This window comes from Erpetoichthys calabaricus, chromosome 15, assembly GCF_900747795.2.
Source record: "Erpetoichthys calabaricus chromosome 15, fErpCal1.3, whole genome shotgun sequence".
Lineage (NCBI taxonomy): Eukaryota > Metazoa > Chordata > Cladistia > Polypteriformes > Polypteridae > Erpetoichthys > Erpetoichthys calabaricus.
The window spans coordinates 2,368,739-2,381,043 of NC_041408.2; the positions used below are offsets into that span (position 1 = coordinate 2,368,739).

The window sequence follows — 12,305 nt, forward strand, 5'->3', positions numbered from 1 at the left end:
AGTCGTGTTGAAGCAACAAGTGGTCACCCCTGTGAAGTTCGTGTCAAGCAAAAAAAGAGTTGGGTCCCGTGTGAAGTTCCAATTGCACAAAAGAGTTTAGTTTAGAGAAGTTAAAGAAACGACTTCTCAAAGGAACTGCAATAGCGAGGAGAGTGGGGCCGGCAGATTGAAAGCTGACATTTACTGAAAATCCCAAAATGCTGCTACTGTTTAAGTTTTTACCACGCAACACTACGACAAAGTGACAGCTCTGATTGTTGGAGGCACGTGTGGCACCTTTGGAGGCAAAAGGACGTCTCTACTTACCAAGGGCCAAGTCTACAGTGCTAGAGTTCATCCCACTCTCTTGTGTGGGTGCAGAACCTGGTCAGGGTGTGCTGTAGGTGCTTGGCGTCTACCTGGCTGGTGCCCAATGGATCCAAGACGTCTTTGACTATGGAGTCTCGGAGAAACGGATAGAAGCAAATGACACTGGCATTCGGGCTGTCACTCGCTCTTTGACGGGATTGTTTTTTTGTTTTGTTTTTTTTCCCCAAAAAAGCAGATCACGTGACTATATGACAGCTTTGCCACATTATCTAGCATAACGTTGTTACACCGTTGATGATGACGATGACGTACTCCAAGATATTTACCATTTGAAATATGACACGTGACAACGTCCTGCAAAGGCACTTTAGAAAAGCAAGATTCCTTGTCTGGTTTTACAACTGTTGACGTCACCAGCAGTTGGACTTTAACTTGCATGGCTGCTGGTTCATTTCCTGCTTCCCACTTCCAGTGTAATCCCTGACCTCACTTAACTCGCCTGCATTCCAACTATTGAAACGCCTGCCAACACCTGTACTGTAACTTCATTATGGATAAAGGCGTCTGCCAAACTGATTAAAATGATATATTACATGAAATTGCAGTGTCCAAGCGCTGGGGCTAAACTGGGCACAGCGCCCGTGAATCGTGTACCTGGGCGCCCCTAGTGGAGACGTGCACTGAAGACGTCTTGCTCCATTTGTGTGAATGTGGCTCCACTCACTTAGGATTTTTCTATTCAGATTAAGTCTTTAAAATCTTTAAATTTCTCGTAGGCCTCCTGGATAAAAGCGGAACCAGCCGGACCCTCGAATCACACAGCTGAGGACACCTAGTGGAGACTTGTGGGAAGTGCACTCGAGGCCAGAACAGGGAAGCATTTCTTGATCCAATCTAATATATAAAGCACAGTCTATGTATGTATGTATGTTTGTTTGTTTGTTTGTTTGTCCGCCATACAAATCTGCACCGGGCGTCCGATCGCCACCAAACTGGGGATGGGGCTCCTTTGTGACCAGGAGGAGGTCATGGGGTATGTTTGGTTGGGAAAAATGGTTGTGGTGAAGCGCAGGGCACCTTTTCACTGACACATCGTTCGGCACCCGTCCTCATACTTATCATCGACAAGATGGCCGCACGTTGCAACAGACGTTAACGGCGGTGCCATCTAGAGGCACGTTTGGTCCCTGTGCATCGCTCTTTACCAATGTTTGTTTAAATTGCCAACAGATGGCGGAAGTGTCCAAGTATGAGAAGGCCGACTGCTTTCATCGCATGAAGGGGAACTGGCGTATGGATGTCAAACATGAATGACCCAGTGCGCGTGACTGGCTTTCCGTATTTGTGGTGCTATTTGCTCGCTTTCCGACTCGCAGTACGATTTCAGTCTTGGTCTTTCTGACTGACTGGTGCTATTTGTTCACTTTCCGACGTATTGTAAATAACATAAATTCATCTCACTCTGGTGCTTATCCCATACGTAATACCATGTAACACATTATAATTGTCCTGCTTTTCGCTAATATGCCCATGCCACCGAAAAAAAGACATAAAATTAGAAAGTCCACTTCCGATGCCAGAAATAAGTCTACTTCAAGGGCGTCTGAAACGTTGCGCAAGATGTGAAGATGTTTTCATACCAAGAATTCCGCTGATTCTGAGTGATTTACCCTTTGATTTCAAACGGCTACAATTTCATGTTCGTTTGGTTTTGCTATGTCAGTTAATAAGAGTCAAGGGCAATCACTGCAAGTTAAACGCATCAATTTGGAAAATCCATGTTTTTCACACGGACAACTCTACGTGGCATGTTCTAGAGTGGGCAATCCTTAGAATTTGGTCATTTTCGCACCACAAGGCAAAACAAAAAATATAGTGTATCCAAAGGCTCTGGAATGAGCACTTAGATTACCTATGACAATAAAATGTTAATCAGAAAACTGTTTGTTCTATTTCTATGTTCTGTTTCTTTCTGGTTACAGATTCCCGGGCAACGCTGGGTACTCCTGCTAGTGGTTTGTATAAATCTGAAACCCAGCAGTGTGACTAGAGGTTGATAGGCTCTAGTGCAAAAAAAAAATAAATTAAATTTTAAAAATGACCACCATTAATGAGATATGTCAAGCACATCAGCCACACTGAGGGCAGCCGTATGGCGCTTTGGGAGTGAGTGACCACACCATTAACATTGTTGTTGAAAGACCAGTGTTGTATTTTTTAAGTTGAAGTTACTTCTTCACAGACATGGCATACTGTATATGCATTTGCCACACAAAACTGCATTGTAAAGTTAAGTGTTTTCATAAATTAAAAAAAATATATATAAAACCAGTCCTGGCATTTTATAATGCAACCTATGAGGCATGAAACGTCACCAGAAAATAAAAGCCTAAACTTCCCAAATACGGCCTCTTTCAAGTAGCAAAAGCTTTGAAATAAGAAAATGTGCCTTCTGTGTTTCCGACGTGTTTGTGACAACAATCGTGGTTAATAACCATATTCCTGGTACTATTTTTCTCGAGGTAAGGATACGTTTTCTATTCACTTGTCTGACAGAAGTGGCCTGCCTGGGTAGAGTTCTCACGTAAATACTTCACCTACAAACAACACGGGGTAAGTAACGGATAACAAGGTCATTTCTGGATGAAACATTCCTTTAAGGAAAATTACAATACAGTGCGTCACACGTGGAGGCATCTGTTGGAAAAAACACACCTCCATTTTAATAATAATAATAATAAAAATCTATCAAAAGGTACCAGAAGAAAGTTAGTGAAAGACTGGCCAGTACATTAGCAGCATCTACCGTCAGGCTGTGCGTTTTAGGACTCCCAGCCTGTCAAAGTGTAAACTGAATCAATCAGAACTCGTCTTTGACGTTGAACTCAGGCTGGTCCTCAGGTTTGAAGTTCTCGTTTGGAGAGCCGTCTTCGTTGAGGATACGCCGTGCCGTGTATCCAACGATGGGGTACTTAGCCTTGTACACACTCACAAAAATGTCGTCGAGGGACTTGAGCTGATCACTCGTCAGTCCGGTCTGTAAGAGAGAATAAAACATAAAGCTGCATTGAAAAGCAAGGTTGGATACCTCTGGACCTACGAAAACAGAACGGTCTTTGAACATTTAACGACTCGTCAAAGAAAAAGTGAATAGCAAAAGGCAAGGCAAGCAAAGGGCAAAATATGTTTTGCCTGGAAGGAAGGAAGGATGGATGGTGAGATAGATAGGAAAGGCACAATATAATTAATATCTAGTTCCTTTTTTTTACCCAAAAGGGGAAATTTAATTTACAGATGCTCAAGAGATATAGAAATGTTGTAACAAAAAAATAACCTCCCTCAAAGCTACACAAGAATTAAACAAACAAAAACAAGATGGTGGGGAGAAACGCCAGTGAGGTGCTATAAAGTATGAAGGAGCCCAGTCGCATTTCTGGACGCCCTTCTGCAGAAGTCCTCGATGCTGGTGTGTCAGAGGATGTGCGCCATCGTTCATAATGGTTTTGTTTTATTTCCTGCTCCACCACTACCTCCAGCGGGTCCAGAGGGCATCCCCGAACTGAGCCGGCCTTGTCGATTCAAAGTGATGTGACTGGCTGGGCACACCACACTGACTGGCACAACATGTAAAGGTCAATTATGACAACTTACACTGCATTGCTAGCGCCTCCCACGTCTTATCGTAGAATCTTAACCCACTTGTCTATCATAGCGCAATGGAAAAATGACATCCTGTTTTACTTAAAATCAGAAAATCACTTCACAAAAGGGCCGCTCATCCATTCTTCAGAGTGTGTCGAGTGTTTACGAAGGCCTCTCTGAGCCTCCAGACCCCCTGCTATCATTATTACCTCTGAGAGGTTACTTCATGGCTGACTCATCTGTTTCCAGTACAATGTAAAACTCTAATTTACTCGTCATAATGGAGGTTTTAAAAATCAATCAATCATTTAAACTAGGTTCATATTACATATTTTAAAGAAACAGATTGGTTTTGACAGGGCACCATATTATTTTAATGACTGTTACCGAGTAATTCATCTGTGGTTAGCGTCCTGAGCTTTCTGCTTTTCTCCATCTTCAGTTCTTGGTGTAAACCTGACAAGGTGGCTCGACCTGCTCACATCAACACTGAAACGTCTCCCAGTTCTGCTAGTTGTTGTTGCTGGTATTTCTAAAAGCAACTGGCAAACGTACATTAAAAATCTAAATACCCAGACTCACACTGACCTGGTAATGGAGCTCTTCTTAATGTATATTATTGTTATTAATAGTTTTTCTTATGTACAGTTGTAAAGTATGAAGTGCTTACGGCTTGTGCACCACTGCGTCAAACGATGTAAGTAAAAGCTCAAACGAATGTGTGATTTGAAGACAGCGGGCCCACTGCCCCCCATTTCTTCATTTTGTGCCATTCTTTGATGGATGTGCCAGTGTGCTTTGCAACACTGTCGAGTTGAGAGATCCATTTCCAGTTTAACTTTCAGTACAATGCCTTCAAATTCTCTGCAAGCCCACTTTGATATGATGCAGCTAACCATAACCCTAACCCTAACCCCTGAGGCTGCAAACAACTCCAGAACATTTCCACCAACACCGCGCTTCACAGTTGCCATCGGGTTCATCTCCTGAAATGCTGTCTTTGGTTTGTGCCAAACATGTCTACTGTTACTGTGGCCAAAAAGACTCTTTATCTTTGATTCATCTGGCCAGAGGACATTGTTCCAGACGTCCTGGTAACTAAAATGTTAACTTCTGTATCAATGCCCGCTTTTCAGTACCAGTACCAAAATGGTTCCAAAGCAACTAACTCCACCGCCTCCCGTAGTGCGCACTGTGTCCCTCTTGGCTCTTGAGAGTCGTGAAGTCCTGAAAACTCATGATGCCAATTTAGAGTTGCTAATGAAGTTAACACGGGGACTCATTTGGAGAACCAGAGAACTCTGAGAAAACCCAAAAGGAGACCGGGCCATGCCAGCCTTACTGATATTCAAGGTCGCCAACTCAGCATGGAGCCAGTCTCCTCAATAGATCTGCTGGTGGTGCCACTCAAGACCCCCAGTTTAAATGTCTGATTTTCAACTTACAGTGTCATGGGTCAGATCTTCGGGTTCAAGGGACATCTTCGCCACCGCTCTCGTGGAGTCTTTGCCAGCCAAAGCATTATATGGTGCTCCTCTTCCATAGTAGTCTGTAATGAATTGGAAAACAAAGAAAGCTTTCAGAGGTAAAAACAGATGGTCAGTTCACAATACCTGAACCTCCAAAATGTGGGGGGAAACTTCAGAATGGGAAACCCACCCTTGGGGATTCACGGCACAGTGGCAGCCATTCAATATTAATCCTCGTTCTTTATTTCTTTAGTAGAATTGTCAATTAATAATATGCTTCCTGCTGCCATAGCTTACTGTATATAATATAATAGTTTGTACCTTCTGCTATTGTCTTTGTACAGTAGGTATAATTATGCTTTCTAAACTGCAAGGGTTAAATGAGTTTGCTAAACAATATTTTTTCCTTCATATTGAAAATTTAAGCTACTGTTTCTTTTCCTGTCCCATCCAGGTTTGGTTCCCCTGGCCGTGCACAATGCTCTCGAGATGGTCGCTGAACTGGACAGACAGGAGAGGAGAGTTTGGGGGGCCTGCACTAACACAGTGTGTTACCGCACCGGCCACGCGATGAACCACCTCAGGATCCTAAATTAGGACCCCAGTGCAACGGGTGACACCTCGGGACCACAGCAGGCTGGTGAGGAAATGAATGATACTTCTATTTACACACCCAGCATACAATTAAAAAGGAAAGGTGCTAACAGCTACTCGGTTATCATTTCCAGACATGTGCAGCGTTTCGTGTGGACCCCATTAACTAATCAGTCGTTCACTAAATCAGACTTCACCGTATAAACTGTGGCTCCTTTTACAGGAACCTCCTAAAACGTGGAGCCCAAATCGCCAGCACCTCACAAATAAGCAGTTCAGTGTGTGCTAATTTGTAACACGATGACCAGCCGCTACAAATCTGTAAGTAATTGCCTGAAGTGACACACGACGTGACGTGAAAGTCACTTACAAGGATAAAAGTGTCTGCTCGGCAAGTAAAAATAAATGACAGCTAAGTCACAACTGCAAAATAAGGAAGAATACAACCCAAAATGAACAGATCCTTATTTAGCAGACACTTTTATTCAAAGTAACATACAAATCACAGGAGTTGCATACATTTGCTCCAACTATGGAAAGCGTGTCTCGCTAAACGTCTCACTTGGTGGTGCAGGCCACGTTTCTTGTGCTTTGAATTGAAGACCTGCCTCTCACTCGCTGGTCGTCAGCCCCGTCCGCAGTCTGAATTTCCTTCACTTCCTTCCTCTACACTCATTTTCTGTATTAAATATTTACTGAACAATATTTTAGGGAAAGAGAATGTGTTTTAGTCTTTGTGAGCATTCATCTGGATCACTGATGCGCGGCTTGTGGAACACGAGTGACATTTTAATATCGTTTGCTGCTGTTCAGCTTTGGCCAACATTGAGGTCCACTCGATCACAAACGCTGTTCTGTCCGTCCTCCCAAGACAACACGAGATGTCAGCCATCACTTCAAACAACGCGGGGTAAGTGACAGATACGAAAACAATCATTTCTGGGGGGAGTATTCCATTATGGTCTTTCACGGCATCTAGAGATGGAAAAAAGTAAATCTAGACACTGTGCCATGCAGCCATCAGAAGCTCTTTCTAGGCGCTTGGCCACCACAGGAACTCTTTAGAAACTCCGTGTAGCAGGAACTCGGGCCAGGATTGTTCTTTTAAACTCCTTCTCCAGGGTATGTGCTTCTCGTTCATCCAGGAACGATGGAGAGTGGGGCTCAGGTGTGTGCTGATTGGTTGACCACAGGCACTGACGCCATCTTACAAATCTGTTAGTAGTTTGGACTTTGGAGAGTTAATCAGTGAAGATGGAGTGCTGCACTTTGGACTGCACCGCTCTTCATAGCCGCCTCCCTGCTGCCATGTGCCATAATGTGCAATAATCTCCTGCATGAAGTTGTGGCGACAAGGTGTGTTTGGGTTGTTCCCACAGTTCTGCAGCGAGTACACAACACATAAAAGTGCCACAGGGCCCACATCACACAGCAGTTCACTGGTTCCTGAAAAACAAAGTTCCTGCATTGGGAAAATGCTATTTTGAGGGTCTGCTTTTGTCCACTAGGACCTTCTACCATCCGTGGCCAAGAAAGGACCTCACTCTTCATGTCTATCATCCAACCTGCTTATTCAGTCCAGAGTGTCAGGGGCATCAGCAGCACCGGGTTGAAGACCAAAACCAACCCTGAATGTAGAGCCAGTCCAGTGCCGCCGGGCCCACTCACTTGCTGTCCGGGAGGTTAGTTCTCCTAACTAGCTGCGAATTTTCTTCACCCCTTTGGGAAATAAAACAACGGCTTTCTTCCGGCATCCACGATGAAGTGTAACTTATGTTAAGTGGCGCCTCCAGACTGGCCTGACTCACACCTGATGCGGTTAGGGTGGGCTGCTCCATGCGTATCTACGGTACAGTCAAGTGAAGTTTACTGTTGTGTGTACATCGTGCCATGAGACTCTTGAGCTGGTGTCACATTACACGACATGCCGGCAGAGGGGATTTCAAACTTGACAACTGCAGTTGCCGAGGATGTCAAATTAAATGACACAAGTCGGAATGGCAGGGGCTGGCACACGCCCCGATGACCCTCCTGCGCCTGTTTGCATTTCACAGGAGTGCTGGGCCTTCACCAGCAAGTCTCATCAGGACAGCTGACAATAACAAGAAACAAAGTACAATCCGCAGTCGACATGTACAGTAAATACTGTATACTGTACATAAACAGGCCATTGTTGTGCATGTAATGACATATTTAAGACCACCTGAACCCCACCTTATTAATCCAGCCCCCTCCATCCCCACCCTTCACCTGCTGTATATCGCCTTTCATTCCTGTGTGGGGCGGCACGGTGGCGCAGTGGTAGCGCTGCTGCCTCACAGTTAGGAGACCTGTGGTTAGCTTCCCGGGTCCTCCCTGCGTGGAGTTTGCATGTTCTCCCCGTGTCTGCGTGGGTTTCCTCCCACAGTCCAAAGACATGCAGGTTAGGTGGATTGGTGATTCTAAATTGGCCCTAGTGTGTGCTTGGTGTGTGGGTGTGTTTGTGTGTGTCCTGTGGTGGGTTGGCACCCTGCCCAGGATTGTTTCCTGCCTTGTGCCCTGTGTTGGCTGGGATTGGCTCCAGCAGACCCCCGTGACCCTGTGTTCGGATTCAGCGGGTTAGAAAATGGATGGATTCCTGTGTGGCTAATCATCTTCCTCTGAGGATGACACCTGGCAGGTTGTGGAAGGTTTAGGAATAAGAAAAACTATTTTAGGATACGTGACTCCTTCTCTCCCTTTGTGAGTCTCTTACTACAGTCGTGCAAAGCGTATCGCAGACATTCGCTTCTGTTCATACACAACTTTATACAATAAGCATTTCATTTATACAGGGTGGTCTACATCTAATGATGCAATTATTGCATTGCATTACAAGTTGCATAGTTAGGTCTGGACCACCCTATACATAAAAGTGACACACATTTAGACAGTGTGTTTATTGATTTACTGTATATCTGAATATGCAGTGTGTCTTCTGTTCACTTTGTTTGGTCCTGCATTGTTTGAGCAGAAGGAGAAAGGCAGCCTTACAGAATGGTGGAGCTCTCTGATCATCCCGTTTGTCTTTCTAAGGCCGTGACTGTTGTGTATGTCCTGAACAGAAGGCAGCAGGGTGCCATGCCACCTTCACCACAGTGGGCAGCACTGGATGTTACAGTACGTATAAAAGAACAGATCTTAATGCTTGGCTGCACTCGGATTGTAATCCGGGTGGTTTGCCATGTGGTGGGTATGGCAAGGCGCTGTAATCGGCACATGCTGCCCATCTCTCTCTCTCTCTCTCTCTCTCTCTCAATGCTTCCCTTGCCTTTATTAGTGAACCAAACATGGTGAGGATAAGGAATTGAGCTCCTAAAGTTACTGCACAGTGCACTCTTTATAGACATGCAAGGGTGGTGTGGCGTACACCATGAGAAGTGACACAATATACAAGATTAACATTTGGGAATGCATATTGCACTGAAATACTGAAAATCCATCCATCCTCTTCTGCTTATCCGAGGTCGGGTCACGGGGGCAGCAGCTTGAGCAGAGATGCCCAGACTTCCCTCTCCCCGGCCACTTCTTCAAGATCTTCCGGGAGAATCCCGAGGTGTTCCCAGGCCAATCGAGAGACATAGTCCCTCCAGCGTGTCCTGGGTCTTCCCCGGGGCCTCCTCCCGGTTAGACGTGCCCAGAACACCTCATCAGGGAGGCGTCCAGGAGGCATCCTGATCAGATGCCCGAGCCACCTCATCTGACTCCTCTCGATGCGGAGGAGCAGCGGCTCTACTCTGAGCTTCTCATCCTATCTTTAAGGGAGAGCCCAGACACCCTGCGGAGGAAACTCATTTCAGCCGCTTGTATTCGCGATCTCGTTCTTTCGGTCACTACCCATAGCTCATGACCATAGGTGAGGGTAGGAACATAGATCGACCGGTAAATTGAGAGCTTTGTCTTATGGCTCAGCTCCTTTTTCACCACGACAGACCGATGCAGCGCCCGCATTACTGCAGACGTCGCACCGATCCGCCTGTCGATCTCACGCTCCATTCTTCCCTCACTCGTGAACAAGACCCCGAGATACTTGAACTCCTCCACTTGGGGCAGGATCTCGCTACCAACCCTGAGAGGGCACTCCACTGAAAATAGAAACGTTTTAATAAACTTCATAAAAATAAAATCCTGGATAAGAGATAACGGAGTCATCTGCCCAGTCAGGAACCCGAATGTGTTTGCTGAATACCAGTGGATAGAAATGTGGCATTGTGGGAAATCGGTGGCGTTTCCATTACCTTTACCAGAAGTGACGTCAAACACAACTCCTTTCACTGCCATGTAAATCGGACTGCCATCCTAAAAAGAATAAGAGACACCAAGTTAAAGTTCCATGTGTGCTTTTGCATGTCCACTGTCCATTCTTTACAAGACTTTCATTTTTGTTTTGTTTTTTTTTTATTCTTCTTCAAGGCAATTAATTTATGAGGACGATGTTCTGTGAGATAATACAGTAGTTTACTCTCGTTTAAATAATGACACCCACAAGTCAGGCCAATGTAGCCCAGTGCTTTTCAGTCCCAGTTTTAGGATTGCAGTTTTTTAGGTTTATTCGCTTAGCAGACAGTTTTACTAAAAATAGACCTAAAAATGAGGTCCACATAATCGAAGGGGTCTGTTTGGCAACACGTATGACAGGAGGCCAGTGTTACAAAATCGAAGAGCTAAGAACAAAAAATACAAGCGAGTTACAACTTCTTGGTGACAAAAACCGAACAACAAATATTAAGACAGAAATTCATTGAACAAGAGGCTCTTCAAACGCTCCTTAAGTCCGAATTTCGAGCGGAGGTGTGCGCTGAGATCTCCACATGAAGAGCCGATCGCCTCGTCTGAGATCGGACACCGCGCAGTACAGCCGAGTGGGCGACCACACAAGTGCTGACCCCCTGTAGACGGCATCAGTGAGTTGTAAGCCGTTATTATCAGACTTTGTTTTATTGTGACCGCCACTTTAGGGAGAAAAAGAATAAATGTGAAGCAAATCAAAGTGCGGCCACCAGACTTGAGCGGCCCTCTGCTGGTCTTTGTGACAGACTGGGCTAACAGCATTTAAATGGTAGACATTCTACGAAAACTAAACTGTGGGCATCAACACATGCAGTAACAAGAACAGACAGACAGTTTATGTATTGTATGAATAGTTTTATTATATGCAAGGCAAGCCACTTGTATCGAGTGTTTCTTGGGTGCGGCATCATAAACCACTGGAGATAAACGAAACCCCTTTAATAAACCTTCTACAACGGGCCACTCTGCCCGGTGACATCCTAAAGAGATGTCACAATGAACAGCCGCTGACATACTAAATTAGTAAAACGGACTCGCTGGAGATTCGGTGAATTTACTTCATTCGCTGAGCGACTACTGCTGCGTCGGTTCTTATTAGAATTTAGTAACATTTTGTCGAGGTTGTGATTGGCCACTGCCGCCTTGTTATTAAGCGGATACCCAATTTGATTCGACGGGGTTTGGCGCCGGTAAAACATGCAGGGATCTTCCCGGCGGCCGCCGTACCTGCTGCCCGTTGTACTTTACCAAATCCTCGTCGGTGAAGAGGCGGACGGGCTTTTTCTCCGCTTGCTTGTATTTCAGCGTTACATACTCTGAAGAGTAAACCACCACAATAAAGTTCAGTAAAGCGAAGCAAACGCTAACGGAGGAGCTCATTTTGCACGTTACGTTTAGACACCGCAGCTTCCTGGTCCCAGCTTGACATCAAACGTCAGTCACACAAATCGATTGCCGTTTGGGCTCATTGTTTCTCTCATTTCAGAAATGCCTGATCCTTAAAATATTAGGAATGCGATGATATGCAACTTAATCTTTTATATTTTTTTTTCCAAGCATAGTGAATGTAAAATTGCACAAAATAAGAACCTGAGTAGGGTTCTAACTCGACGCTCAACTAGGTAAGTCTGAGTCCGCCTCGGGAACATGGGAATTGCAGTTCAAATACTTGACTTCGGACTCATCTTCTTCCCACCCGCCAGTCCTCATTCGCTCGCTGTGGAATGATGAGGTCGATCGATTGCTTAAAACTAGAAAGAGTGCCTTTGAGATGTTTCACGAAACTGGAGTACCCTGAGAACTCTGAGGATTTGAAGGATCATTCGAGGTCCATTACTTTGGGATCTGCCTCGAATCGGGGGCACAGCCGGCATTTGCGCCAAACAACCCACGTTTATTTTATAAAGTGGCACCGATCCGTTATTAAACCAGAAACTGCTGTTAACAAAAAAACTGCAGCCGCTGCGGACCTCCGGGACCAGT

At 45.1% G+C, this 12,305-nt stretch overlaps 1 protein-coding gene across 1 annotated transcript; it reads right to left on the reverse strand.

The window, feature by feature from the left end:
• Positions 1-3,009: 3,009 nt before the first annotated feature.
• On the reverse strand, positions 3,010-11,761 carry nenf (neudesin neurotrophic factor). Its single transcript, XM_028820740.2, has 4 exons — positions 11,550-11,761; positions 10,271-10,331; positions 5,397-5,500; positions 3,010-3,346 (listed from the first exon to the last, which is right to left on the reverse strand). The coding sequence occupies exons 1-4, from the start codon at positions 11,700-11,702 to the stop codon at positions 3,170-3,172; spliced, it is 495 nt and encodes a 164-aa protein (XP_028676573.1). The 5' UTR covers positions 11,703-11,761; the 3' UTR covers positions 3,010-3,169.
• Between the last annotated feature and the right edge of the window lie 544 nt (positions 11,762-12,305).